We start from the raw sequence: 26,445 nt of genomic DNA, 5'->3' as shown, positions 1-26,445 counted from the left end.
CTCGAGAATCTTTTGCGAGGATTCTCCTTGGCGAGTGTCTGCATAAGATGTGATAGGACAGTGACATTGAAAGTCTCCGCAAGTTGGAATGATACTGCCTCGTTAAACTGAGACATGCAACTCGGCTGTGAAGGGGAGAACCTATGCAAGAGAAGAGGGATTTGAGGCAGCCAAGACCTTGTGCTGACTTGTTTCGAGTAAAAACTTGTTGTTTTCTGGGTATTGTCAAAAGTTCTCGGACAGTTTCGAAAAGGGCTTCCCGAAAATGAAAAGAATCCCGATGATCCGATGATTTCGATGGCCTGCATCGACACTCAGGCCAACACGACACCACGTGGGCTAGCTGGAACGTGAGAAGCTGACAGTGAAGATCCTTTGTTGTACCTTTCTCTTAATCTCTCACATCTAATATGATGTCACATGTTACTGAATTTGAATGATCATATGGGGTGAAGAGTTCTAAACGGGAATATTCATCGCCGATTGTTCTTGTTTGAGAAGTAAGCGGCAGGCAGCTGAGACAGGAGAGGGAATAAGCACGACACTTGTCAAGAACCCTTGTCAATGATATTGACGGGGAATTAAGTGATCGGCACCGGCATTCTCGGAGACTTATCAACACTGGCTAGATTTCCAGAAGGATGCTAATCTAGCGCCTCAAACAGGGCCTAGATGATAGCTTCTACCAGACTTATTTAAGCGTATTATGAAAGAAGAGACTATGAAACACACAATTAAGCTCTTTGTTTTAAGTTCCGACATTCCTACTCAGTCACAAACAGCCTCCATGTCGTCAGCCAAGATAACCCAGCCCCAGATGATCAGTCTTTGAGAACCTTGATGGCCATTTCCAAGACATCACAGTGGGACGATCACCAACACGCATTTCATGCGAGGATTTGTCTCTTCCATAAAAATGACGGCGATAGCTGTGCCAAGAGCAAACAGGAGCTGTGTTGGTAGGATCATCGCTGCTGTGACAAGTTGGGAGAAAAGTGTTGGTCGTGAGGGAGGCTGGGGCCCTACATAAGCTGAATCAGAAGGGAGAGACTGCACCTTCATCCTTCAACGCAATTTCATCTTCTCTCTTGACACTTCTGCAGTCATGATTCCCTCACAACGCTTCCTTCTCGCCGCAGCGGCATCTGTCTACGTAGTGTTGCCTGCTACAGCTCAATGCCCTACTTCAGTCAGGAAAATCAACGATGGCAATGTCACATTCAACGCGACCGGAGACACCTCAGTCACGTTTGTCGAGAAGGATCCTTGGCATCTTTCATTGACCATCGAAGACTCTCGTCGAGAAAACACGCGTTACGGCTCAGAATGGAACACGCTGCAAGACTTGGGTGTTTTTCTTAGCGTCCCAGAGTCATTCATCGGCACAAGGGATGGCAATCGGACCCAAGTCTGCACGTATCGAATGGAAGGCCAGAATGCGACTTCTGATGTCGAAGACAACAGTGCAAAGCTGTCTTGCAACGGCATACTGAGTGAAGATTGCCAAAAGGCGTTGCGAAGTGTTTCAGCCCCAAAGGATGGAGAATGCCCGTCAGCACCATCAAGCGTGGCTGAGGCCTGTGGAGAATCGATCAATATCTGGACCTGTAAGTTGTCTCCTCCTCATTGCTGTCAGCTGAATAGATGCTAATAATCACTTATTAGCCGTTCCTCTGAATTTTTCAAGTTCCAACTGCTCAGTTGATGAGCTTCCAGGTGTTAGTCTGCCCGATGACTACGAAACCTTTCAACTTTCCGGAGGTGGCCTTGTCCCTCCTGATGCAGAGAGGGACTCATTCGAGGTTTATGACTTGCGCGTTCAACAACCCATCCCGATCCTCCTGTCAGTCCGGCTCCCTGATGGCAAGGCTAATGCTGAAGTCATATGCCTGGCTCCAAGCAACATTACCCAGAGCAGCCGTAAGCCAGAGGCAGAGTTTCCACCTAATGCTGCCGGTAGTTTGGAGCCAAGGGGGGCTTTCGTGTTTGCGGTGGCGGCTGTGTGTGTTGTGGGAATGGTTCTGGCGCCTTGATGGAGACCCGAACAATGATGCTGTGTTCTTGTATAGCTCTTCAGTCTTGCCCGTTCCTAATGGACGTTTCGGGTTCTTATTATGTCTTTCCTGAGCCTTTCCACTCCATACCCTTCTCCTCAAGTCCAGAACTGGATTTGCCAATGAGGTCTGGAGTGAGGTCAGAAAATGGATTCACACCAATCTTGCCAAGCCATTATAGGAAGGTCAATCTGCTAGAACTTAGCCCCAGCCGCTGTCAACATGGATATACGAGAGCCTCAATGGCCCGAAATCAATGCCAACGTTACACGACGAAGATCATCTCCATATAAAGACAAGATCCTTTGCAACGTTGGTCCCGAAATTGACGTGCAACCAAGAATTGTGGTTCGTATTGCAAATCGATTCCCAACCGGCTGGTTCCTTTGTATTAAAATCCCCGTCAAATTGCCGTCGTTGCCGGATATCGGTCTACTATGTCAAACCGCATTTTAGCCTATTGGACCGGGTCGGAACTTCTGTAGACTTCGACATGCCCCAGTTATATTGCGCCATTTGCCTCTTTAACCAGCGTCGCACTTGAGGCTCGATGTCGCATGTTGGTTCGCCCCTACGCAGAAGTTCCTGTTGATATTAATCGGCAAGGTTGTGATCAGGTCAAGATCCTCTAAAGCACGTTGTTCCTGGCTGCACATCCTTTGGAGCATGCGCCGTTCGTTTGGTTCGTGGGTCACGCCATTTCGATCACGAACTCAACGGTTGTACAAGTTCGGTCCTTTTGATGGGTCCGAAGTTTGCCATGTTGGAAGGAAATTTAGATCTGTCGATCGTATTTATAGAGTTACCATGTACCATTCGCGTCCTTTCGCTTTTCTAGATCTGCAACTGTAACCAACACAGACCACTGAATCCCATGCCTTTCTGAACGACTACCTATCTACCTTGACAAACAGGTAACACCATGTCCAACAACGTCAGCCCTGATGGGGGCATAAAGCCCGCTGCTATTGCAACTACGAAGGGCGCCTATGCGCCCGAGGAGCCGTCCTCGCCGGACCTTTCCTCCAAGAGCAAGGATGACCAGGACCACGAGGTCCATCAACTCCACGACGAACACGACGAAGATACAGTTTATGTCAAAGGACATCCTGTCATTCGGAATGGTGCTTATCTGTGTAGTCTTCCATTAATCCTGCTGCTGACATGCATGAACAGGCATGGATGTATCCAAGTACTTGATTTCGGACCGTGATGATGGGGATCCCTCCTTGACCTTTCGCGCTATTGTGTTGGGTTCCCTGTTCACGGCCCTTTCCAGCGTCATTACGATGCTCTACGTTTTCAAACCAACTCAAATGCAGGTCTCTGCAGTTTTTCTACAGCGTGCGTTGTCTATCATCATATGCCCCCTCGCAGTCTAACACGGATATCCCTATAGTTCTCGTTTATATCTTTGGCCAAGCCTGGGCCCTTGGAACTCCTCGCCCCGATCGATTCAAATCTCCATGGGTCCAGCGTATCCTCCGATTCCTCAACTTTGGTCAACCCTTCAAAATCAAGGAACATGTCGTCGCTGCGCTTATCGCCTCATCCGGAAACAACGGTCTGTCCGGAGTCGAGGTCTATGGTGTTGAACGACTCTTCTATAATCGCAGCGTTACTGCTCTTACCGCCGTTCTAGCAACATTCTCCATTTCCCTCTGCGGCTTCGTCCTAGCTGGAGTTTTACGGCCATTGATCGTCTACCCCGCCGAGATGGTATACTGGTCTACCCTTCCGCAGGTGGTTCTCTATCAGAACCTCCACTTCGATCAAAAGGCCAACCGAGACCGCCTCATCAAGTTCGGCTGGGCTCTCGGCATCGCTGCTGTTTGGGAAATCTTCCCAGCCTACGTCATGCCCTGGCTTGGCGGCATCTCCGTCTTTTGCCTTGCATCGATGAATGCACCCGAACACACCCGCACCATCTTCACCACCATCTTTGGAGGCGCCTCTGGCAACGAGGGCATGGGTCTTTTCAACATCTCTCTGGATTGGCAGTACATTCAGAGTCAGTTCCTCTCGCTTCCTCTCAAGCAGCAGCTCAACACTTGGATCGGATATTTCTTCTGGTACATTGCAATGCTTGCCCTGTACTATGGAAATGCCTGGAGCGCAAAGAAATTCCCCTTCATGTCGACATCTCTCTTCCACGAAAACGGAACCAGATTCGATAGTACAACTATTCTCAATAATCATGGCACCATCGACTTTGACAAGCTTGAGCAGATCGGCCTGCCTTATATGACGTCAAGCACGGTCTGGGGATACTTCACGATGAACCTGGCCATTGGTGCATTGATTACACACGTCATCCTCTTTTACGGCAAGGACATGCTTCTGGCTTGGAAGCAGGCTCGCAGCAGGACCCAGCCTGACCCTCATTATCAAGGAATGCTCAAGTACAAAGAAGTTCCTATGTGGTGGTACATCGCACTGTTTGTTCTTTGCTTCATCGCTGGAATCGTCGTCACGACGAAAGGTGAGACGACACTTCCGGCTTGGGGGTTCATTGTTGCTCTTCTTCTGGGAGGCTTCATTGCCCCCTTCTCTTGCATCCTCTACGGACTCTATGGGACAGGAGTTGGAACCAACGCACTATCAAAAATGATAGGCGGTGTTGTTCATCCCGGCCGGCCTCTGGCAAACCTGTACTTTGCCAGCTGGTCCCACCAAGTCATTCTCCTGGCTGTCAACCTTTCCAACTGGCTCAAGGTTGGACAGTATACCAAAGTTCCGCATAGAGTTATGTTTGCCACGCAAATCTACGGAACTCTTCTAGGCGCAGCACTCAACTATGTCGTCATGACTACTATTGTCAGCAACCAGAAGGAGATCCTCCTGGACCCGGTTGGCAACAACGTTTGGAGTGGCTCAACGATGCAGAGCTTAAACTCTCAGGCCGTCACATGGGCAATGGCGAAGCAGATCTATGGCGAGAATGGGCGTTATCTGATTGTTCCTCTTGGCCTGGTTATTGGTCTCGCACTGCCCTTTGTGCATTGGGGTGTCATCAAGGTGTTCCCGCGCGCTAAAGACTGGCCCATCAACACGGCCATCATTGCTTCATACTCTGGTGCAACAACCTACTTTGGTATCACCTCCTGGATCTGGTCATCCATCGCAGTGGGTATCTTCTCGCAGGTTTATCTCCGACGCCGGCTTCCCAACATTTACAACAAGTATAACTACCTCATCGGTGCTGCGTTGGATGGAGGATCTCAAATTATCATCTTTATCTTGTCTTTTGCAGTCTTTGGTGCTAGTGGAAAGGAGAGGCCGTTTCCTACTTGGTGGGGAAGGCCAGATGGAAACCCAGACCACTGCCTGTAGATGAGCAGGCGTCCAGCGAAGAATCAAGGGTGTTGCTCTCGTGGGTCTAACTGAGAGGAATTGTCGATGTCTAGAATTAGGGTATCTAAGAGGCAATGACGCCCTAATCAAAATTGATTCGTATGCTATGCTTTGCAGAACTCTTCCAGAGCGGAGCACCACGTCCTTGAGTTGAGAAGAGTGACATGTATCATATGCTGCGACCCAAGCGCCTAGAAGTTCACTCAGTCTTGGGAGCCAGGATGTGCCAGACCAGGAAGCGCCACATAGTCCAGGGATTTGTGTTGTGCCGGACGGCTCGGCAAACGTGATTGGCTACTATTTACTCTGCAGTGGGCTGCACATGATTAAAGCACATATACAGTGCTTCCGTGAAGGTGAGCAGAGGCCGGCCTAGGGAGGACTGCTTCTCTTCACCTTGATTGCCGGCTCGACGACTCGGGTCGGGGCTCAAGACAGACGCAATTAGACATGATCTGGAGCTTTTACTTCCTTACTTTACAGCCCTTTTGCATCTTAGGCTTTCTTTGCAGACTTTGTCGGCCCGGTGACAAGCCTGGCTGCGAAAGGAATAGGCCATGCAAAGCTATCTATAGGATCCTCTGTTACCTCGCCTGAAGTTATCAGATCAACTATCGCAACGCCAATGTAGCCTCCAATAGCTGTGAGAACGTGCCACCTGTTTGCTGTTAACGACGAATGAAAGAGCACGAGAGAATACGAGCGGAACCTACCATCCGTGTAGCTCGAGGAGAAACGCAACGGGTATGCCGACTGAGTGTCTCGCGTCGATCAGGTGATGACACGCCCAATCATCTATCAACCAAACAATGTATCCAAGGAGGAAGAATCCTATACTGGCGTCAGTTGTGTTCGCGGGGTTCTTACGAGACAGGGTAGTTTACCGCCTCCAAGCAGGGCAACGTTCCGAACTGCCCTCCTGACTTCTGGGTCTGGTACTTGCTGAGGAATCAATTTCAGGTTGCGAGATGCAATGATGTAGACTCCCAAGCCGAATGTCGTGGCATGTAATAGGAATTCATCCATGACCATGTGAGTGACCATGACGATGGTGAAAAGGGAGCCAAGGATTATTCCTATCCACTTGGTCTTCTGTGGGCTTGCCTTAAAGGTCAGGAGACGGTACATGAGTGGCGTCGTGAGGAGGTGCATCGACAGCTCATCGGCTATCGGAGAGTCAGAAGAGTCAAGAACACCTTGGCAATGTGAACCTACACATTTGAGTGTGGTACTTCATGGTCATATGGTATCCAGCTGAGCATATGCCCACGCCGATTAGACCACAGTATGAGATCCATCGCGGTACCGTAGGGGAATTTGAAGATCGGGACAAGCCATAGATGCCGTAGGCGACTACATGGTGTGAGCGAGTTGTCTACGGATTTCGGATGGGACCGACGGACCAAAGGTGAGGCTGCTCAGGGTGTTTACGAATTCAGCGATATACCGCGTCACGACATAATCCTGGGAGCGTGAGAAGACACGTTAGAGCTCTATCTTGATGATGAACCGGGTAATGCCTGAAGAAAGTACCTCCTCGCAGAAGCTGTAGACGCCAGTTAGCAAAGCCACAATCTCAGTGGATACAAATACCTACTTCAGATATGAAGTCTGAGGTCCCCAGAATGGTGTCGCCATAGCCGTCTCAACTCCCGATGAACCGTCGCGATAGGTTGTTTTTGCCACTTTTCCCCAAGGGCTACGTAAACCATTTTATACGCGCCCCCCGGACCAGCCGGCACCCACGACACAGTTATGACGTTGGGCGGTGGGTTGCAGCAGAAAACCTGCAAGACCTCGGGAGGAATTGACCAATGGGAGACTAGAGAATTAGACACATATCTCAGGCTACGAGAAAAAGTGCCGAGTGTTCCGGTGCACAGCTTAGCTTGTCTGCGGTATTTTGGCCATGTCTTGTCTACGACGTGTCCTTTACTGGATTACACAATTCTTAGAGATGGAGTTATCTTGACGAGTCAACATACCGTTGTCAAGTTGTCTACCATCGTTGACCTCTCATAAAGGTCATCGTTATCTCCCCCGGAAAACTATTCCCACGCTTTGTCCAATTGAGACAAGTGCCAAGAGTCTAGACGAGTCACATCCTTGCACATTCACGTGAAGCCGAGCTAGGGATGCATTAGTAATGCTATGCACTCTGTGCAAGGGTAGATAAGGTTGCATAAACTCAAAGGGCTTCTCTAGGGTAACCTCAACAAGACCAACCTACAGATGCCATTAAGACGTGCTACAAAGAGTAACTTTGCCTCCCTGGGTGCTATAATTGTTCAAACGATCATTTCCGAATATTCGCTGTCAGTGAGCTAATTGCGTACATAAAAGACCCTTTCAAGTGTGGAGCCGTATCGCTTAATGAGATGCAAACTGCCTTGAGCAAAACGATAGATGATCACACAATCTCTATATCAACCCGAAAGCCATCCCAGAAGCTCAGTTCCTTGAAACCCTTTGGTCCACCCATGTAGAAAAGTGAAGTATAACCAACACGTTCATACATATTTCCTTTAGCGCGAAGCAGAATGCCCTTCTGAACCCTCCCGAGGAGAATGACGAGGATATAGAGATCTTCTTGAGTAGTTGGTGCCAAGTCCAATGTATCGTAAGTGTAGTAGGCGTTGAATTGTACCCCTGCAACTTCGAAATCGTACGAGGTGTGCGCCCCTTGCTGATACTGACCAGGCTTGAACTTTAGAAGCGGGGCATTGAGACGGAGCATCCTCTTCTCAGGCTGTTGAAAGTCGAGAGGATCCTGCACAGCTGGGAACCCTCCGAAAGTAGCACACTCAACCCAGGGTTTGGTCGTATCGGTGATGATGACGCCCAGATCAGATTGGCAAGATGCCCACGACCAGCTTGGGAAGTAGTCCAGTTTCTTCCTGGCGTCGTTCTCCGGATCAGCTTCCCACATGATCCCCCAGGAGATGTGGCTGCTGAATACGCCGCCAAAGTACTCGCCTCCATGTATGGCCGCAAGCCGACTTCCAAGTCCGTGAACTGCGACGAGACGATCCTTGGCGAATGAGAAGGCTTTGGAACTATACTCATGGATGTAATCCATCCACGGCTCCCACGGGAGTCCCCAATCAGTTCCAGGGGCTTGAACACCGTGAAACACGCACGAGTTGGAGATTCGAGGATCAGTTGCGAATTCGTCACATCGAGTGGAAAACTCGGATCTGGTGGCATTGTCGCCCACACAGTTCCAGAACACGCCGTTTCTGGACCAGTAAATGATTCGGCGTGCCAAAAGACGCTCCTGAAAACACCATCCTCTTTTGAGAAGTGGCGATGTGTCGAATTCGTCTGCCAAGGTTCGCTGTGGCGGCGGGAGATGGATATACTCGTTGGTGCGTGTGTCAAAGCCGATGACGCAGCTGGAGGTTGGATACCGGTGTGCTGGTCGTGGAACAAATAGTCCCGTGCTGCTATCCGGGGCACCGAGCGCCGAGATGAGGCACACGGCGTTGGTGTAATAGGCTCCCATCTTGGGCGCTTCGGCTTTGAAGTCGTCTTGGTAGTTGTCACCGTCATGAGACTGAATGATACAGAGTGCATCAACCCAAAGATATCGAAATCCAAGAAGCCGGGTGACCTTGATCGTATCTTGGATAGTCTTTGGCAACTCTGCTTCATCGATGTGCTTGAGGCGACTAGCCAGATTGGCTCGAGTTGTCTTTGCCGGATCATTGCCACTGCCCCAGCAATAGCTGAGAATCAAGTACCTGACCTGCTCATCCTGGGGAAGAGCTTGACCAAATTCAGCTTCTGATATGACGAGCTTCGCTTTGGGGTCTTGGCCATCTCCTACGTCAATCAGACGTTTGGGCATGGCGCCGATTTTGTCCATCTTGAACTTGTACCTGCACTTGCGGTGAAGTCGATTGCCGTTGAAACAGTCGTTGAACCATGGCTTTATCGAGTCTCGCACAAGGAGTTTCAGGTCATCGTCTGCTGTTTCTGGTAAAAACGCTGTATAGCATCAGCCGGAATCGACGAAATTGTTTTTGTGAGTTCTCACATTTTGGTGAGGGCGCAGGGCCGGGCGTATCGTCCCACTCAGGAAGCCAAGTGGCCGATTTAGATCTCACCAAGGCTTCAAAGACCTCATGACGATAGTCATCACCGATCTGGAAGTGAATGTCGACTCCCCTGTGGAACCATAGCCTGCACTGGCCACTGGGTAGTTCATCTCGGTCTGATAGCCAGTGGAGGACGCGGGCTCTCAAGTTGATACAGAGACCGCATCCAGCAGCAGCCGAGGCCTCCAGGGCCATGGAGGAGTCGTGGTGGTCAAGATGTAGCTGTAAATCCCGCTCTAGGAGCGCTGTCGCGGGATTTAACTCCCACTGCTGGCAATCCCAGGGAATGGCCCGGCATTTGAGACATCTCCATTCGACGGTTTGAATTGAATCAGATGAGTGCGTCATGCTGGCCAGTGTTTCGTGGTCTGAGAAAGACAAGAGAAGCAAAGAATCTGCTCAAAACTTTGCCTCGTGTCAAAATCAGGATGTGAACCAAATGCACAAGAAGCTCGGATGGGCGCTGAACAGGTTGGCCACTATCGACTGAGCGAATTGGAGTTCTCATTTTGGCGCCATGCCTCTGGAAATAAAGCCAGCGTAAAGCCTTGGAGGCAGCTTTCTGCGCACTGGGCTATGTATCGTGGCGTGGTTACTGATTGGAGGCGGAAAAGGCAGCTGGGTCACGCAAGGCAGATTTAGGATCACAGCCCCAAAATGCCAAGGCACTACTGCTGTCGGCTGGCACTCTCACAATGTGTTGTGGTGTTTGGATTGAACAGGAGCTTTGTGATAGAGGGACCAAGAAGATGATATGATGGTACGAAACTCAAGCGAAACTTGAACTGCACTAAATCGCCGATTGTATAGTCTTCCCACTCGATAGCTCGACCATAGCTTAGCTATTCATTAGCTCCCCTCAGCTCCGGCCCCTGGGTAATGTTCTTAGGTTCTATGTAACTAAGTAGATCAAAGGGGGAAGATTTGCGTTAGGGTAGCCAGGCTTGTCTTTTACCGGGCGAATACGTGGTGAACACGCCTTTTAGTGAGGCCGCAAGAGACATTGCGATCGTGATTGGATTGAACCCCTGCAACCTGCAGGTTGTCTTTAGACACGCAACTTCTTACTCACCCCGCTCCTTCAGCCGCATTGGGAACTTGCTCTTTTGCCTGGCAACTCATCTTCAACTTGTATTTCTGTCCGGAGCCAAACACACGCATTCTGCCATCTGAACAATGGCTGAAGCTATCGGGCTGGCCGCGAGCGTGGCAGGTCTGGTCTCGCTGGGTCTATCAGTTTGCAAGGGCCTGGCCGCCTGCTACGATACCTACCAGAGCGCAGAAAATGGCGTTAAGCTCCTTTGCGAAGAGGTGAACAATCTTAGTCTGATACTTCAGGTAAATTTGGTTCAAGCACTCATGATAAACTTGGTATTGACTTCCCAAAGAGCTTTGAAGATGCCCTGAAAGACAGCGATATGAGATTGAAGTTGGAATCGTCAGCATCCACTAGACTCATCAATGTCTACATGGGTAAGATGGTTCTATCTCAGCTTTGAGATGTTCTCCCCGTGAACCTTGAACTGAGTTCGTGGCACTAGAATAACCGAGTTGGACAAGGAACTGCAGAAGCTCGTGGGTTCTGGAAAGGACGATAAACGATCTACAAGGAAGTTCATGTCCAAGACCATGAAAGCGCTGTATCCGTTCAAGGAAGAGACACTACAGAAGCTCCGGTCCAACATCTCGAGGACCAACGAGATGCTGCAACAGGTTGCAAGCACTGTTTTGATGTATGGAGACTACTGAAATATTACGGCAGCCTTCGTGCAACTCTTGCTGACCCTATCCACAGCCGTCAAAATCACAAGATGCACGACACCATCAATCAGTTCTACGAGAAGGAAGAGTCCAGGGAGATAATGCGATGGTCCTGGCCACCAGTCGAGCCGAACTGGACACGGAGATTCCGAAGAGAACATGGCATGGCGTCACCATGTCTATCCAAGACGGTATCGCCGGGGACGTTGAGAGTCAAGTCCTCTCGACGCTCAGAGATGAGAATGGGGCTTTTAGCCAGTGGGATCCAGATCAGTGCGATATGATTGCCAAGTCACTCATTGAGAACTCGCGGGGAAAGTGAGTCAAGTGAAATACGACATCATTGATGATAGGACTGGTATGCTGATTGTAGACAGCTTTCGATAGGTTGCCTGCCAACTGCAAGCGTTGGAGGAATGCCACACTGCTATGGAGCTTGATGAGGCACTGGAATCACTTCCGGCAACTCTGGAAGAGACCTACGAGCGGTCTCTACTGGCTATCGAGGAAAAGAGAAGAGAAGGATTCCGCCACATCCTGCGATGGCCTTCTTTCTCTGCCCGGCCAATGCATCTCGATGAGATCACGGAAGTGCTAGCCATTGACTTCTCAACGAAGCCCCGGCCCCAATACGACCCTCGAAAGCGACTCGTCAACTCAGCAAAATTCTTTCACAAGCATAGCAACTTGGTTTCGGTATCGACCGTCAAGGACAGAACCGGGCAACATCAGGAGCTGCGCCTCGCCCATCTATCCGTGCGGGATTATCTTCTGTCAAACAAGATTGTGGGATCGCCAGCTTCCTACTTCACCATCAACAGTCTATCCGCACACCGCAGCATTGCCGAGGCGTGCATAGTATACCTCCAGCAGTTCACTTCATCTGACGGAGAGCTTGAGAAGGCACCCAAGACCCACTCCCTGGCTCCCTATGCCGCCCCCTTCTGGTCCTATCATGTACAAGCAGCGACCGTTGCGGCCGGTAAGGAACACTCTTCATCATCCAGGGCACTTCTTGAGACTTCCAATCCAGAGGCCGTGCCATTGATCATCTTGATAATCGAGTTTCTTGCCCAGCTACTCAGGGTATTTGGATTACCCGTTCCGACTACTGAGAGGAAGCTACAAACAGATTTGAATAGTCTCTGTGTAGAACTTCTTAGCGCTCAACTCGAGGGCCAGATCAGGTTCTTCGACCCGGACACGCCGTGGATTGACAAGCCCGACGTTTCTAGGCGAATAAACGCCCTGCCCTCCGGCCTCTATTCTGCGACTCACTCTGGCCTCACTGACTCTGTCAGGCTATTGCTAGCAAAGGGAATGGATGTCAAACGCTATCGGTGGTCGACATGGCACGGCTCTGCAGGCTGCGTCCTGCAAGGGATACAAGGACATAGTGCAACTGCTTCTTGAAAGTGGGGCAGAAGTCAATCAGCTTGCAGGAGATTATGGCTATGCCTTGCAAGGTGCTGCCTGCTATGGTCATGAGGAGTGTGTGAAGCTGCTTCTCGACTGGAAAGCGGATGTCAACGCAAAAGGCGGAGAACATCACACAGCCTTGCACACCGCAGCGTTCAACGGTCATGAAAAGGTCGTCAAGATCCTGGCTGAGCAAGGTGCAGCTATCAATGACACAGGGTCAGAAGACCGAGGCCAGAACCCTCTGATAGAGGCGGCCGCTGACGGACACACGGCTACAGTGATACTTCTCCTCAAGCTTGGTGCAAATAGCTTGCTGAGAGACCAAGGAGGGTGGGCCGCCCTGGACGAGTCTGCTCCGCCTGGATATGGCACCGTGGTCCGTATTCTTATTGACCATGATCCTGCCATTCTCCAGTCCAGGGACAAGCGTGGCAAGTCGGCGCTGCACCACACAGTAGGACAGGGACACGTTTCAACCGTCTCCTTGCTTTTAGAGCGAGGCGCGGATGTGAACGCGACAGATATCGACGGACGCAGCGCCCTATTCGGGGCCGCGAGGTCAGGGAACAAGGCCATCATCGAGATTCTACTCAAACACAAGGCAGACGTATCGATTGAAGACGAGGAAGGCTGGTCTGTTGCTCCACATGGCTGCTTTCCACGGGCACGTGGAAGTGGGTGAAGCGTTGATCGAGGCTGGGACACCGATCAGCGAAGGCCCGGAAGGGATATTGCCGCTTCACATCGCCGCATTGAGGAGGCACATCCGTTTCGTTGAATTACTTCTTGACCATGGGGCCAATGCCCTTGCCGAGACCGAGTCTGGTGCAAATGCCTTGCACTTTCTGGAACTCAATGAGACATACCAAGCTGAGGCAGTTGCTCACAGACTCAACATTGATACACATAATGTGACGCTTACGGGGTTGCGTCCGAAGGCCGCGATGCTCGCGTTCGTGAGCTCTTGGAGCGTGGCGCCAATATCAATGCGAGAGACGAGGGTGGTCATACAGCTCTTATGTGGGCAGCTATGAAGGGCCATACATCGACCATGCGGTTGTTGATCGAAAATGGGGCCGATGTGAACTCTTGCACCGATGATGGTTGGACAGTGATGGATTGCTTCAACGGAATGGATGAGGATGTTCTCAATTTGCTGTGGGAACATGGGTATAAGGACGAGAAGCAATCTCTTGATCTTGATGGAGGAGCGCCCCTGGACATTGCGGAACGAGACGTTTTGAACGATATCAGACAGCTTTTGTCACGCTAGTTAGTCTTTATCATGTCATTTTACATTGCTCACCTTGTAATTCGAACACAACGAGCATGATGGTGAAGATGAAACGCCGTCTACGGGAGGATGGAGCATAGAAACGCATGCTGACTACACCAGTAGAGACTAAATACCATCTGGTAAAGCCGGGTTGACTCTCCTACTCCTCTGGCTTTCGACCGACAACGATGTTTTGCCGATAGTACGGATGAAACTTGGTCGAAGCGAGCTCACGTCTGAGCTGAGCAGCGTATAACAAAATCTCTTCCTTCTTCCAGCCCAGCAAGTCGGCCATAAAGATGACAGCGCCCTCAATGTCCTGACCAAGAGCCAGCTTCATGTACCTACCCACCTCGTTGAGTTTCTCGTCCTTTGGCCATCCGCCGATGGGACACTCGATGTGCGTGAGTTATGGTGAGGCTTCCTGGAGAATGGAGTGTTTACCTTGAATGTCGTAACCTTGACGTCAATAAAGCCTGCGGCCTCCATTGCCTTCTTCTGTAAATCGTCCTCGACAACTGTAAAAGGTCTCCCGATCTTACGACCGCCTTCGATAAAAATCTCACCCCATTGTCCCAGCGCTGAGTCGTCATGGACAGACCCATCATCGCTTAGGACCCTCGCCGAGGCCTCATGGCTCTCGAGATAGGCGCCGGGCTTGAGACATCGGTAGGCCTGCTTGAATAGCGCTGTCCAGTCTGGGATACTACCAACTAGCCAGCGCACATGCACAAAGTCGGTCGAGTTCTCCTTGAATGTCCAGTCCTGGGTACAGTCATCAATCTGGCTGTTGGACATGTTAGTCGGCTGTCAAGTAGAAGATGGAGAGTTGCCCTACAATTGCAAATTCGGCGGTATCCAGCTGGGTTGGATTGGCGAGACGTCGGTGCCGATGACGCTTGCGTTTGGGTATTCGTCAGCAAAATCACTTGTTCCCGGTCAGCAAATGTGATGGGTGGAGCTGGAATCTTACAGAGCCCAGACGCCTGTTCAAGTGGCTAGCCGTTAGTAACTGTGTAAATCTACTGATATAAAATTAAGACTCGTACCTGTTCCCGTGCCGATATCAATGACTGTCTACACATACTGTTAGGGCCGCCTGTTTCCATTTACAGAGGAAGGAGTGACAAACGTTAATGTCCTTTGATAGAGGAGCCAGATGAAGCTTTCCATCTAGTAGAAGGTATTGTACGTGATGACTGTCGATGGGTTGAGCCTGGTCCCGTTGTGCGTTCCATGTGTTGATGCTCACTTGATATCCATCGCATTATTCTGTTCCTCGTCATTAGACCCCCTGTCACCCATCAGCTTTCGTTTTACCATCAACAGGAGGCTTGACTTACCAATATTGAGCGTTTCCACGTTCACTATGAAACGACCTGCCGAGTATTGTCCTGTATTCAAGAATGGAGGATGTCAAACTGGCGGTGGAGGTTTGGTTGTCGCTGTAAGTCGAGTCTTGATCGCTCGTATCGGGATCCTGTTTTATTAGTGTCCAACTTGTGGAATGCACTTTGGTAGGGAAACGTACTTCTTCTAATTCCGCCCAGTGCTCTGCCGGGAGTAGATTACCACCCGCCGTCTCGGGAGCTGCTTGGCCCGGAAACGAGGTCGGTTGTCCCCGGGAAGGGTTCTTCTGCGGAGGCGACGTACGATCACCCATGTTGTGAATAAAGACCAGAGGAGCCAGCGTCTGTGGGAACCAAGACTTGCTGGAAAGACAACGGGACACTGCTCCTTAAGTACGGCCCAGTCCCACTACAACCTGAATGGCGTGGTCCGAACAAGACGACCCCGCATGCGGTTTTACCATTTGAGTCAATTTACGAGGTTCGCGATGCAGGCCCGCGGGGGTCAATCCCGTCATTCCCCCTTGGCAGATCATCGTTGCTTGACTGGCCGTTGACTATTGGTTGAATGTGCCTGTTGTTGGTTGTCCCTGGTCTCGGAGGCATCTGGATGGGTCAACTGCTTGCTGCGACCTATCAACAGGCCCCGGCTTACCGTCCGTTGTAGCGGCCTTGTGAAGCGAATGGAACCCTTGCTGGGTTTAGTAGCTGTGATGGGCATGTCTTTGAGAGGGGATAAATAGCAACGTATAAGAATACTCCTCGCCGTCTAATAATCTGTGCTATTCTTTACATCATCGAAGATACAGAGCAAAGCAGGAAAGCATCCCCGAGTAATCGCCCAAGGACATCCAGAGTCAGAACTCGATTATAAATCAGCAACTGTTCTCGCTTACAAATGATAGTAACACTCCCAAGCTAGTAGCAATTGGTCTACAACTCGGGTTTTGTTACCTATTTCATTTATCAAACACTGTATAAATTTTAATCGTTTCTCACGACTTCATCCGCTCTTCCGCTCTCGTAGCATAATTCTCGGCCCGCATTACAAGTGTTTCTGCCGATATCAACACCTTTCAGAACTGCCCTTATCTCAAACCATTTCTTTCTTTCCTTCTTGCACAAATATCATGTCGGACAATTCTTCTTACTGGGTTGAGTCGGAGGACTGGCATACAGCTGGAGAACCATTCCGCATCGTCCAGCACCTGCCATCAGGCTTACTACCCGACGTTCAGACTGTTTCGGAGCGTTATCTCCACATCGTCAAGACCAAAGACCATCCGCTAGATCGGCTCCGCATATTCCTTAGCCACGAACCTCGAGGACACGCCGATATGTACGGTGGCTTTATTACCCCGCCGAACGACTCCGGGAGTTCCTTCGGTGTCCTGTTCTGGCATAAAGATGGCTTTGCGACGGCCTGTGGTCATGGAACTATCGCCTTAGGCTATTGGGCCGTCCACAAGGGTCTTGTTAAAGCCCCTGAGAATGGAGTAGTGGATGTCGTCATTGATGTCCCGTCAGGCCGCGTGGTGGCGTCGGTCACGAGAAAGGATGGCAAGTCCATACATGCCAACTTTGTCAACGTCTCTACCTATCAGATAGCAAAGGGGTTATCCGTGACAATTCCTTCTCGCGATTCCGATGTCCTCGTTGACCTGGCGTTTGCTGGCGCTGTGATAGCATCGGTAGACACTGCTCAGCTGGGCCTCGAGGTTCAGCCAAGCAATGTAAACGAATTCATCAGACTTCAACGAGAGATCAAGGCATCTCTTGGAGATAGGGCAAAATACGGCGCCAACGAGCTGTATGCGATGATATTTTTCGAACAAGAGGAAAACACCAAGGGCCCGGGGTGGATCGTCCAGAAGAGCGTCAACATCTACGGCGACGGGCAGGTCGACCGGTCTCCCTGTGGATCTGGAACTTGCGGAAGGATGGCTATTCTCCTTTCTCAAGGTCTACTTGAAGAAAACTCGCGGCTCTTGCATCACTCTATCATTGGGACAGCATTTGAGGCCGAGGTAGTGTCCAAGGGTCAGAGTCCAGTCGAGAGGTTTCCTGCCTGCGTTGTGCGCGTGAAGGGAGAGGCGTATCTTGTTGCGGAAACGCGGTTCTTTATCAACGACGAAGATCCAGTGTCTCCAGGCTTTGTATTGCGTTAGGATTCACGCTGATTCCAATAAGGGAAGAACGGGAAAATGCTACATTTTGTCACTTTATCAGTCTTTACGGAATGCCTATTTAGTGTAACTTCTTTCTCAGCCCTTGACACTCATAACTGACCTAAGTCCGTCAATCCACCCTAACAGAACCCCGTTACTCTCGCGTATTTCCTATTCTATGCGACATATCTTATTACTTTCCATATAGGCGTTTTTATAGTACTAAATGTAGACATGTAGAGGCCTATTCTCTGCTCCGAGTAACTAACGACCGTGGACCTTGACGCGGTCATCTGGCTCAGCTATCCCATTTCGGGCCTCAACTATAACAAAGAACACATTATCAACACATCATAACATCATATCACAATGCTAACACAGTGGTCTGGACCTTGGCGCGGCGACCTCTGAGTCTGAGGGCTAGGGAGAAGAAGCCCCCGAGTTGCAACCACACGACGTGAGATGCCAACCCAGTGCCCTTTCAACATTCCTCAGCTTCGGTGGCAATTCCTTCCCTTCTTCCATATTCATCATTACCAACAGCGGCAACGCAAGTTGAGAACTCGGATCAAACTTCAACAACATCTCTTGGATCTCTTGCCGTATGGAGGCATCGCGGCATTTAAACATGACAAAGATGAGTGGCCGAGCGACCGCGTTGTCCAAGACCGCGATGCTTCGTGCCTGGTTCCAGTTTTGCTGCATCTCCCGCGCCGCTCGGACGATTTCGAGATAAACTGATCGGTTGTCGGGGAAAACATTCGAGTCGGGGCGGAATTTTAGATGCAGATTTGTCAGGGCTTCAAGATATAGAGCTTCTAGAATGCAAGTACTCATATAAGTGTAAAGGTTCTGGGTTTTGTTTTGTCGGGCGTATTGAAGAAGTGGTGAAAAACTGTTGTGCCATCGCTGGAGAATGTCGACAGATTGCTCCCAGGGCGTCCTCTCATCAGGAGTCTGATGTCCTTGGTGTTTGGCAAGGTCGTGGTGGTACAAATAATGCTGGACCACATCCCACCACGTCAACGCATGTGGTAGATCACGAAACCAGGCCGGTAACTCCTCCAGACGATATCTATGGTCGCTTCTCTCACAGTACATGTGAGCCTTGTGATCCGTCCTAGAACTAGTGAAGCCCAATTCGAGAGCCCAGGGGTAAGTGGTGAGTCGCTGCACCATCTCATAGAGGGCCGCCTCAAGTGTAGACATTGGCAGAGAGTCTAAAGTAACGCCTCGTTCTTTGCATCGTCTGTCGAAGTAACTGTCGGCGACTCTCCGGCCGTGATTGAAATGAACAAACGCACTCGATGTGTCACCGCGCAACATGTCGTACGTAACGAAGAGGATTGACGCCACAGCAACCGTGAGAAGAGTGTCGCTCGTAGTTTTGGCTTCAGTGATGGTGCTGACTGCGCGGTTATAATGCACGAGAGAGGTCCTTGACAGCTTTTCATCAGCCGCGGCATCAGAGTTCGGGTCCGTGAATGCGCCCGCGGCGGCCCCGATTGCGATGCAAATCTCGCGTATGACAGTATCGCCATGGGCAATCTGTGGAGTGAGAGCTGCCAAGGTATTGATAGGAATAGTTCCGGTTTGTTGGCTAGTAAAGACGAATGCGGAGAAGAAGTTCCACTGTTGCTGGTTCGCAAATATGGACAATATGTGGTTGGGCTTGGTTAGAATGCGATAGTCGGATAATTCTGCGCTTTCATTTGTCGTGGTAGAAGAGGCGCTGGATATGTCACTACTTTCTCGGGGCCTAATGGCTCGGTTTCTTGTTGGAACCTGGGTAAAAGAAATGTCGCAGGTCAGGCCAGCGATTACACATCTTCTACAAGCTGGTTTGCCCTCGTCACATTTAATGTGACGTCGTCTGCCGGTTGGCGTTAACAGGTCAGCGTGCATAAGACAGGGGGCGACATACTTGCACTCCTTGCATCCAGTCCGAGTGTTTGGGCCTCTCTTTTTGGTGGGCTTGGGCCGATTGGGGAGATCCAAGACCAACAAATTGGTGCCAGGGAGCTTAGTCTAAAGTCGCCCATTTGGGTCAGTTACGAGCTCAAACTCCATCGGAAAAGATCCTAGATAGGATGGGCACATACCATTGGTCTCGCAGTCCTCCGAGGCGGCCAAATGGTGGCTGAGCGTTTAGAAGACCACTCTCTTCCCGGATGGTCCGGTAGCCAGGGGATTTGTTGACGTACCCGAAGACAGGGCCGAAGTACCGGCTGTCTAGGATAAAAAGCATGCAGGACAAGGTGCTCTGTTCTGCCGGTTGTTGATTCGACCCGTGTCAGACAAGGAGTGAGGTTGGGTTGTTGGGCTTACGAACTCGGAATTTGCCGTTCCACCCAGAATTCGGCCAATTAGACGATGAGAAGTCCGAATTACCTGTTCCAGTTAGAACCAGTGGAGGTTGAGATAAGCGCTATTCCAGTTATCGTCAAGTGGAGGATCGTGTCTAAGCGAGTGGTATAAGGTTGCAACGGGCGAACGACGATTATAAAGCCAAAGGATGTCTTTTTAGCTTTGATGGAGAAGTTATTTCATTTTTGTGCTCCTCTAGAAGTTATCATCAAATTTCTTTTACTTCTTCGCTTTGTAAACAGGTTCCAGAAAGCTCAGTCGATCTGTGTTAACGATAACTCGACTAGTATGGAATCGTCATACTACACCCTGGTCCGGCCGACAAGTGAGAACAAGAGAAACCATCTAACGTACCAACTGCTAATTACTTCAAGATTGTCTGGACCGCATGTTCTATATCCAACACCGGATAGGTGCCCAGTCCAATGTTCTACTTTCGGCACACTATGCTCCAAAAACTACCCCGAACGGTCGTCTCTCTAAGGAATCTGTCTACTTTGCTCTTCGTTCCGTCATTGAGGCATACCCAGAGCTTTCCCTAATCGGAGTTCCAAAAGCATCCAACAATGGGAAGAAGCATCTACTTCTTCTCGCGGCACTGCATGAAATTGACTTGGAGACCTGTGTCGAGTTTCTCGATGATCACGAGCCCGCTTCTGGACCAGAAATCCTTGAAAGGCTTCACAATGAGTGGCTTTGGACCGACGAGACTCTCAACCCTCGAAACCCGTGGTGGAAGATCGTTGTCCTTGGACGACAGGAGGTGGTATTTGTCTTTCATCACATCGTTTGCGACGGTCGTTTCGGTCACTTCTTCCACCGCAAGTTCCTTGAGGCGATCAACTCTTTTGATCAAGACCAGAAACCAGTTGACCGTATCGTCAAGATCGACCCCGAGCGAGTGAGGTTGAGTAAAGAGACGGAACAATTTTGGGTCAGCAGTCTATCTGCCCTCCGCATGGCTCACATATTTCTCATGTTCCTGTTGGTTCGTCTCTTCTTTGGCAGCAGACTTTTCTTCAGCGACCTGCCAAAGGCAAAACCGTACGCCAATTCCTTCCTGATCGAGGCTGAGCCTCACCAACGGACCAAGACGCGCATCGCCAGCGTTTGTATCCCCGCTGCCAAGACGCGCCAGATTATTGCCGCCTGTCGACAGCAGAAAGCGAGCTTCACGCCACTCCTCCTCGCTATGATTTGTTGCACCCTTGCCATCGACCACTACCCTGAAGCCAAGATTGGGATCAGCAATTGCGCGCTTGATGTGCGATCCCTCTATCCAGAAAACACTGATTCTTCTGGGAAGCTCCTTCAATGTGCCGCTGGCATTAGGAAGGTCACATGGTTGAGCAAATACCGCCGCATATTTGGTCCGAGGCCGTTGAAGCCAGGCAAGACGCATGTGGACGTGGAAGGGGCTTGGGATCTCGTTCGAGAATATCGAGAATCCTTGCAAAAGCCATTCCAGGGAGCTCAACCACAGCTCCTCACGGTGTTTAAAGCATCAAATGGTGTTTCAGATGACTTGGAGGGGCTACTGAAGTCGACTCTCCCGGCTGTGGGCCTTCATCTCAACAATTCCTTCCAGATCTCTAATCTTGGGAGTTTTTCGACGAGCGGGGAAGAAGAAGGTCCATGGAAGATTGATGGTATGAACTTTTCGGCTTCTACGGTGAATGGGACCATTAGCTATAACATCAGCATCAGCGTTGCCGGCGTGGAAGGGGGAGATACAGTTATTAATGCGTCGTATGAGGACGGAATAATTCCAGAGGACATGGTTTATGACATTTTAGAGGGAGCGCTGGAGAGGATGGAGGCTATCATGTAAGCTGGGAGTCACAGGTGCGTTCCTAAGAGGGTAACCAAGGGTTGGGATGGGAGCGTAGGATAGCCATGCTAGTGGTTTAAGAAAAAAATGGCACACTTCGCAAGTACTCTGCCTCTTCAAATCATTAAACCATATAATAAAAGGCTTATGAATATAATTCTAAGAATATATATAGACTAGAGTATAGTTTATTTATTTTATATTTTTTTTTTATTTATTTTACTCTAAGTTGTATCTCTATGTCCCAGCAAAGGCCTCATTGCTAACCTACAATATGCCATTTTCTTCTTGGTCCGGGTGCCATGACAGAGTCGGTAGATGAATGGACATTACTGGATTCAAGATTTAAACAGAACGGAATAAGCTAAAAGGGCGAGGATCGATTGATGCCGAATATCCAGCTACGTCATCAGCGCATCATAGATTCCATCGTTACACTAGACCACATCAGCTCAAATGGCCAATGCGTATCTATAAAATAGAATCAGCATCAGTTAGCACGGTTTCGTCTTTCATCGCGAAATACCAAGTCGCTTTGCAAACGTCCTGTACCGCAATAGCAACAATGACGAGTCAACAATCCACGCGGAGTCAAGGCAAAGTCTTGAACCAAAACGACAACGTCGAAGCCGAACAGCTAGCTACACTTTCGGAGGGAAAGATTGCCGATGCTGTGAAAAAGTCATGTGGTAGAGACAAACCGCGGAAGGATGACATCCAGATCGAGGACTATACCTCGGACCTTGAAAGGTTGGGTCACTGCGCCGTGACGTGAAAACGCGAGCTGACATGTGAGGTTAGAAAAAAGGCCGAGCAAACTGAAGCTAGGGAAGAGATCAAGGCACAAAGAAGAGCTGGAGTTGATGTTGATGGAAGCCTTGGACAGGGGCGCCTGCGCAACGAAGACAACAGCGATGTTTGATGCCCTTAGGCTAGGCTTTATGGACACAGTATTTCGTGTGTGGCCCGAAAGCTGTGTCTTTTCAAACTAGATTCGTGACTCAACAAGTTTGAATTAAATGGGATGGATCGGTACGGCATTTTACAGCATTGGGTTTTGATGCTGCTGTGTGTCTCTCCCTGTGTTCTTTGATCATGTGTATGACGGGTGCGTCATTGAAAAAGAAAGATGGGACGGATCTGATTCTGCGCATAAATAACTTGCCTCCCCCAGATGCTTCGGCGATCCATCTTTTCCTGGTCGCCAATACTCCGCCACCACCCTCCACCATGGCACGGTATACCTCAAGAGAAATACCTTGCAGCAAATTGTTCTCTCAACCGTGGGAGATCATGTGGATGATCCTAGAGCAGCTCCCCTCCTACTCGTGCGTCGCCCTCGCTCTTACAGCAAAACCTCTTTTTACTGGCCTTTACCCAACTTGTAGAGTGCCGATACTTGGATACTACCCTGGCCGAGCTATCTTCCCTCTTCCAACACAGTCCGAGCTCTCGGAGAGGGATGAATTGCTCCTGCTTCTCGAGAGGGACAATCCTGCCCTGGGCGTCTGCTTTGACTGCCGTCTTCTTTGGACCCTCGAGTCAGGCCGAGGCCACTTGAGCTGCGCACAACCTACTATGGTCAAGTGGCGTTGCGGGGAGGACACAACCGCCCGCCTCTCCTCGAGGGGGCAGATTGGTGGGCTTTTGAGAGCGAAATGCCTGTCCACCCTTCAGCATGGATGCCCGAGATCAACTGGCCTGTTATCAACTTTGCCGAGGCGCGTCTCGTCATGGATCGGCATCTTTACGGCGAGCCGTATGGTTTGCCACTGAGCTCCCTTGAGTACAGGTACGAGTTTCAAAGGTTGATAAATTTGAAAGAGGCCTTAGGTTCTGATTTCCCTCTGGATCGGCACCCCCAAGGCCGTCCATATCTTACAAGAGAACGCCGAAAGACAGTTTGGGGCTCTCACACGCCACACAAACCAGATACCTCTACAAGTCCCTGGACGTTCAAACACACCTCTGAAGCAAAGATCATTAATAATGAGCTCTATATCGCTCGTTTTCACAGTATCGATGGTCCGCACGTTGAACGGCGCGATTTCTCAAAGCTTCTCAGGAGTCTTGAGCTTCCGATATGTCGCCACGCAGGTTTCCATCGACCTGCCAATGCTTGTCCGTATAGGAGCATGTACCGACCACCCGCTGAGTTCACGTGTCTTCTTGGGTGCAAGAACTCTACCATAAGGCGATCATGGTCATGTATTGATTGCTTTACGGATTACTCGGTATCTATCTGGGGAGACGAGCTGGTGGGCTGGAATTGCAAACTGGCAACTTATCATCGACTCGGGAACTATCGAAGCCCATTTGACCCCATCTGGAAACTGGTTGTCTGGTCCACATTTGACGAGCCTTGGAGGATGCGCTTGCGTGGGCCACAACCCAGGTTCATCGAGTCCAGTCACCAAGAGATCTTACAACTGCCTCCAGACGAAGGACTTAGTGGGTACTTCTCCAGCTATACCTTCCCCATCTATACACTTATACCAGAGGATGAGGATCGGAAATTGGGTCGGGTTATGCATCAATGGAAACTAAGCCACGGCGAGGTCGCTGAGGACCAAGAATCAACATGGATTAGTGGATATGGCAAGAGTTGTGGGATCAGAGGCTGTCAAACCCGTCTCCACCTTACCCGTATGACATGGTCGAGATGGAGAGGTAGGCGACCATGAGTGTGCCAATGTCAGGAGAAGCCCAGACGGGTTGCAATTAGGACAATTACAGGCGATGGATAATGTGAGTTTACGCATTGAAACGTTCGGTGGAAGTGGGTGGATTTGTTAAAGTGTTGCAGTCGAGAGCGGCTTAGTTGTGGCTCAATGTGAAGCAGCACCTATGGCCCAACTTGCCTCGATACCCATCAAAAGGTATCGTTCACTTTATCCGTCGGCATAGCGGTGTATCATATTCCACACTCAAGAGCCTGCTGTGGCTGGAGCAGAGCCACCACGTGTTCTTTTTGACGGTGATCACGACATCCAGATAATTACCTGTCTTACTGCTCACTGACGCTTCTTTTCTCACCGCTCTCCCATTAGCATCGTTTAAAATGGAAACTTATAGTGCTCTTTTCTCTCTTCCCGGGTACCCTTGCACTACCTCTGCTGACGGTCACAATCTTGAGATTACCATGTAATCGTCTAAGCTAATAGGATAGTGTTCTAATTATTTTGAAATATCATAGCCTCGGCTTCAGATTAATCAAAGAGGTCCAGCCATGGAGATGGAAATTTATAGGCATCGCCACTGTGAAGAAGCCGAGAAACAATGTCATCTTGAACCCAATCCCAATACCGGCCATCATGCCACCAGGAGACATCCCCTCCAGTTAAAGCCCGATGAAACCGGGCATAGATCATACCTCGTCCACTCCCATGTATGGTATTGTCTTTGTGAAAACGCCTCCGACCTCTGAGGTTCTCGCCGCCCCTCACCGGCAAGTACGAAGCACTTCTGGTGGCGCACTGCCAAATTGGTTCGCTTAGGCTCCTGCAGTAGCCAAACCGGTGGAAGGTGATAAAGTCCAGTGTCCATCCCGTTGAGGTGTTGGGATTCTCTATCACGAGGATATAGTCAGTGTAGCACACTCGACAGGATCGAGAGACTTGGACGTCATGACCGAGTTCCAAGTTCCTAATCTCCGGGAGCCCCATATCCACGTGGTAGTAATACCTGCTATCGAGCCTATAATATCCGCTCGGCCGAATATGGCGGCAGAGCGGCAGATCAACGCTTTCCAGAAGATACTTGAACGAGGCAACCGAGACCGGGGGACCTTTGATGACATGGCGGCGACGCAAGTACAGCTCGTTGTCGATGATCCTGGCCTCTGAGATGTGTTTGAAGTGCCAGATCTGAGAAACTAACCAGGAGTCGGGGCGGTGAGTGTATATCGCATGTGCCGTGGGAGCGAAATTGCAGTCAGGGTGGGTGAGGTACTCCCAAGCAGCAGTTCCATCTTCGAAAATCCACTCTTCTTCAGGTGTAAGAACCTGTTGACCCTCCGAGTGACGTTCAAGAGGAAAGTGACTCTGATCGTATGGGCGATCCAGGTCGATGAACCTCCCAAATTCGTAATCGTAGGCCAAATGATCAAGCGGCAGACCGTGCTTCTCGCCGTACAAGTGGCGATTCATGACGGAACGAAGCTCGGAAAAGGTTATGTTTGGCCATACGATGCCCGGCATCCAGGACGCAAGATTGACCGAAGCATTTACCCAATCACCCGTGTTGATTGGAAGAAGAAAGGAGGTGTCTGAAGACGCAGCGCAAGGAGTTCCTGAGTACCACCACTTGGCATGAGCGAGATTGGCGCAATGTGGGCGGCCCTGCGCCCGTTGACTGATAGTCGGGTCGAAAGGGCGAAGTTTGTTGTGCTCACCGCACAAGACGAGGCGAGGGTTATCCTTTTCCAAAAGCGAGAATAATATTGCCAACTCTTGGTTTTCGAGAGTTGGGATTCGAGCGGAGGGGTATAGCTTGGTGAAGAGGGGCTTGGAAGAGAGAGCGAGGCAGACTTTCGACAGCGGGATTAGTAGCTTAACTATCATGTCGAAAAGCTCCGCAGGCAAAATATACAGCCAAGCTGGCTGGTTCTGGTTTTGAGTCGACATCATAGGCTGTGTGTCTATTATAAGAAAGGGTTTTCTGGACGTAGTCTTTGAGTTTGGGAAAAGGAAAGGATGACCTAAATATTTATTTATGATGATGAGAAGAAATCCAAAAGGCTAATCCGCCGAAATTTTTTACCA

The 26,445-nt window shown here is 50.1% G+C and overlaps 11 protein-coding genes across 11 annotated transcripts; 6 read left to right on the top strand and 5 right to left on the bottom strand.

Moving 5' to 3' along the window:
• Positions 1 to 1,105: 1,105 nt before the first annotated feature.
• On the top strand, positions 1,106 to 2,033 carry NCS57_00494900 (uncharacterized protein; the record flags this gene model as incomplete). Its single annotated transcript, XM_053054894.1, has 2 exons — positions 1,106 to 1,607; positions 1,666 to 2,033. 2 exons carry the CDS (start codon positions 1,106 to 1,108, stop codon positions 2,031 to 2,033), a joined length of 870 nt encoding a protein of 289 aa, XP_052917054.1.
• Positions 2,034 to 2,976: 943 nt separating this feature from the next.
• NCS57_00494800 (uncharacterized protein) lies at positions 2,977 to 5,387 on the top strand (the record flags this gene model as incomplete). The annotated part of the gene is made up of 3 exons (XM_053054893.1): positions 2,977 to 3,178; positions 3,231 to 3,398; positions 3,454 to 5,387. 3 exons carry the CDS (start codon positions 2,977 to 2,979, stop codon positions 5,385 to 5,387), a joined length of 2,304 nt encoding a protein of 767 aa, XP_052917053.1.
• A 516-nt stretch (positions 5,388 to 5,903) lies between these two features.
• NCS57_00494700 (uncharacterized protein) lies at positions 5,904 to 7,076 on the bottom strand (the record flags this gene model as incomplete). The annotated part of the gene is made up of 7 exons (XM_053054892.1): positions 7,006 to 7,076; positions 6,942 to 6,954; positions 6,812 to 6,872; positions 6,624 to 6,761; positions 6,293 to 6,574; positions 6,122 to 6,239; positions 5,904 to 6,066 (listed from the first exon to the last, which is right to left on the bottom strand). The coding sequence occupies exons 1-7, from the start codon at positions 7,044 to 7,046 to the stop codon at positions 5,904 to 5,906; spliced, it is 816 nt and encodes a 271-aa protein (XP_052917052.1). The 5' UTR covers positions 7,047 to 7,076.
• A 742-nt stretch (positions 7,077 to 7,818) lies between these two features.
• Positions 7,819 to 9,856, bottom strand: NCS57_00494600 (HET domain-containing protein; the record flags this gene model as incomplete). Its single annotated transcript, XM_053054891.1, has 2 exons — positions 7,819 to 9,398; positions 9,448 to 9,856. The coding sequence occupies 2 exons, from the start codon at positions 9,854 to 9,856 to the stop codon at positions 7,819 to 7,821; spliced, it is 1,989 nt and encodes a 662-aa protein (XP_052917051.1).
• A 1,842-nt stretch (positions 9,857 to 11,698) lies between these two features.
• On the top strand, positions 11,699 to 13,964 carry NCS57_00494500 (NACHT domain-containing protein; the record flags this gene model as incomplete). Its single annotated transcript, XM_053054890.1, has 4 exons — positions 11,699 to 12,496; positions 12,582 to 13,324; positions 13,404 to 13,602; positions 13,653 to 13,964. The coding sequence occupies 4 exons, from the start codon at positions 11,699 to 11,701 to the stop codon at positions 13,962 to 13,964; spliced, it is 2,052 nt and encodes a 683-aa protein (XP_052917050.1).
• A 163-nt stretch (positions 13,965 to 14,127) lies between these two features.
• NCS57_00494400 (uncharacterized protein) lies at positions 14,128 to 15,630 on the bottom strand (the record flags this gene model as incomplete). The annotated part of the gene is made up of 9 exons (XM_053054889.1): positions 14,128 to 14,361; positions 14,412 to 14,754; positions 14,806 to 14,895; positions 14,941 to 14,953; positions 15,017 to 15,044; positions 15,100 to 15,166; positions 15,220 to 15,261; positions 15,311 to 15,447; positions 15,499 to 15,630. 9 exons carry the CDS (start codon positions 15,628 to 15,630, stop codon positions 14,128 to 14,130), a joined length of 1,086 nt encoding a protein of 361 aa, XP_052917049.1.
• An 816-nt stretch (positions 15,631 to 16,446) lies between these two features.
• On the top strand, positions 16,447 to 17,484 carry NCS57_00494300 (uncharacterized protein; the record flags this gene model as incomplete). Its single annotated transcript, XM_053054888.1, has 1 exon — positions 16,447 to 17,484. One exon carries the CDS (start codon positions 16,447 to 16,449, stop codon positions 17,482 to 17,484), a length of 1,038 nt encoding a protein of 345 aa, XP_052917048.1.
• Positions 17,485 to 17,848: 364 nt separating this feature from the next.
• NCS57_00494200 (uncharacterized protein) lies at positions 17,849 to 19,732 on the bottom strand (the record flags this gene model as incomplete). The annotated part of the gene is made up of 3 exons (XM_053054887.1): positions 17,849 to 17,962; positions 18,022 to 19,216; positions 19,587 to 19,732. The coding sequence occupies 3 exons, from the start codon at positions 19,730 to 19,732 to the stop codon at positions 17,849 to 17,851; spliced, it is 1,455 nt and encodes a 484-aa protein (XP_052917047.1).
• Positions 19,733 to 20,139: 407 nt separating this feature from the next.
• On the top strand, positions 20,140 to 21,682 carry NCS57_00494100 (uncharacterized protein; the record flags this gene model as incomplete). Its single annotated transcript, XM_053054886.1, has 2 exons — positions 20,140 to 20,176; positions 20,226 to 21,682. 2 exons carry the CDS (start codon positions 20,140 to 20,142, stop codon positions 21,680 to 21,682), a joined length of 1,494 nt encoding a protein of 497 aa, XP_052917046.1.
• Positions 21,683 to 22,247: 565 nt separating this feature from the next.
• On the top strand, positions 22,248 to 22,604 carry NCS57_00494000 (uncharacterized protein; the record flags this gene model as incomplete). The annotated part of the gene is made up of 2 exons (XM_053054885.1): positions 22,248 to 22,432; positions 22,484 to 22,604. 2 exons carry the CDS (start codon positions 22,248 to 22,250, stop codon positions 22,602 to 22,604), a joined length of 306 nt encoding a protein of 101 aa, XP_052917045.1.
• Positions 22,605 to 24,891: 2,287 nt separating this feature from the next.
• NCS57_00493900 (uncharacterized protein) lies at positions 24,892 to 25,830 on the bottom strand (the record flags this gene model as incomplete). The annotated part of the gene is made up of 1 exon (XM_053054884.1): positions 24,892 to 25,830. One exon carries the CDS (start codon positions 25,828 to 25,830, stop codon positions 24,892 to 24,894), a length of 939 nt encoding a protein of 312 aa, XP_052917044.1.
• Between the last annotated feature and the right edge of the window lie 615 nt (positions 25,831 to 26,445).

This window comes from Fusarium keratoplasticum, chromosome 3, assembly GCF_025433545.1.
Source record: "Fusarium keratoplasticum isolate Fu6.1 chromosome 3, whole genome shotgun sequence".
Lineage (NCBI taxonomy): Eukaryota > Fungi > Ascomycota > Sordariomycetes > Hypocreales > Nectriaceae > Fusarium > Fusarium keratoplasticum.
This window is presented reverse-complemented; position numbering and strand designations above follow the sequence as displayed.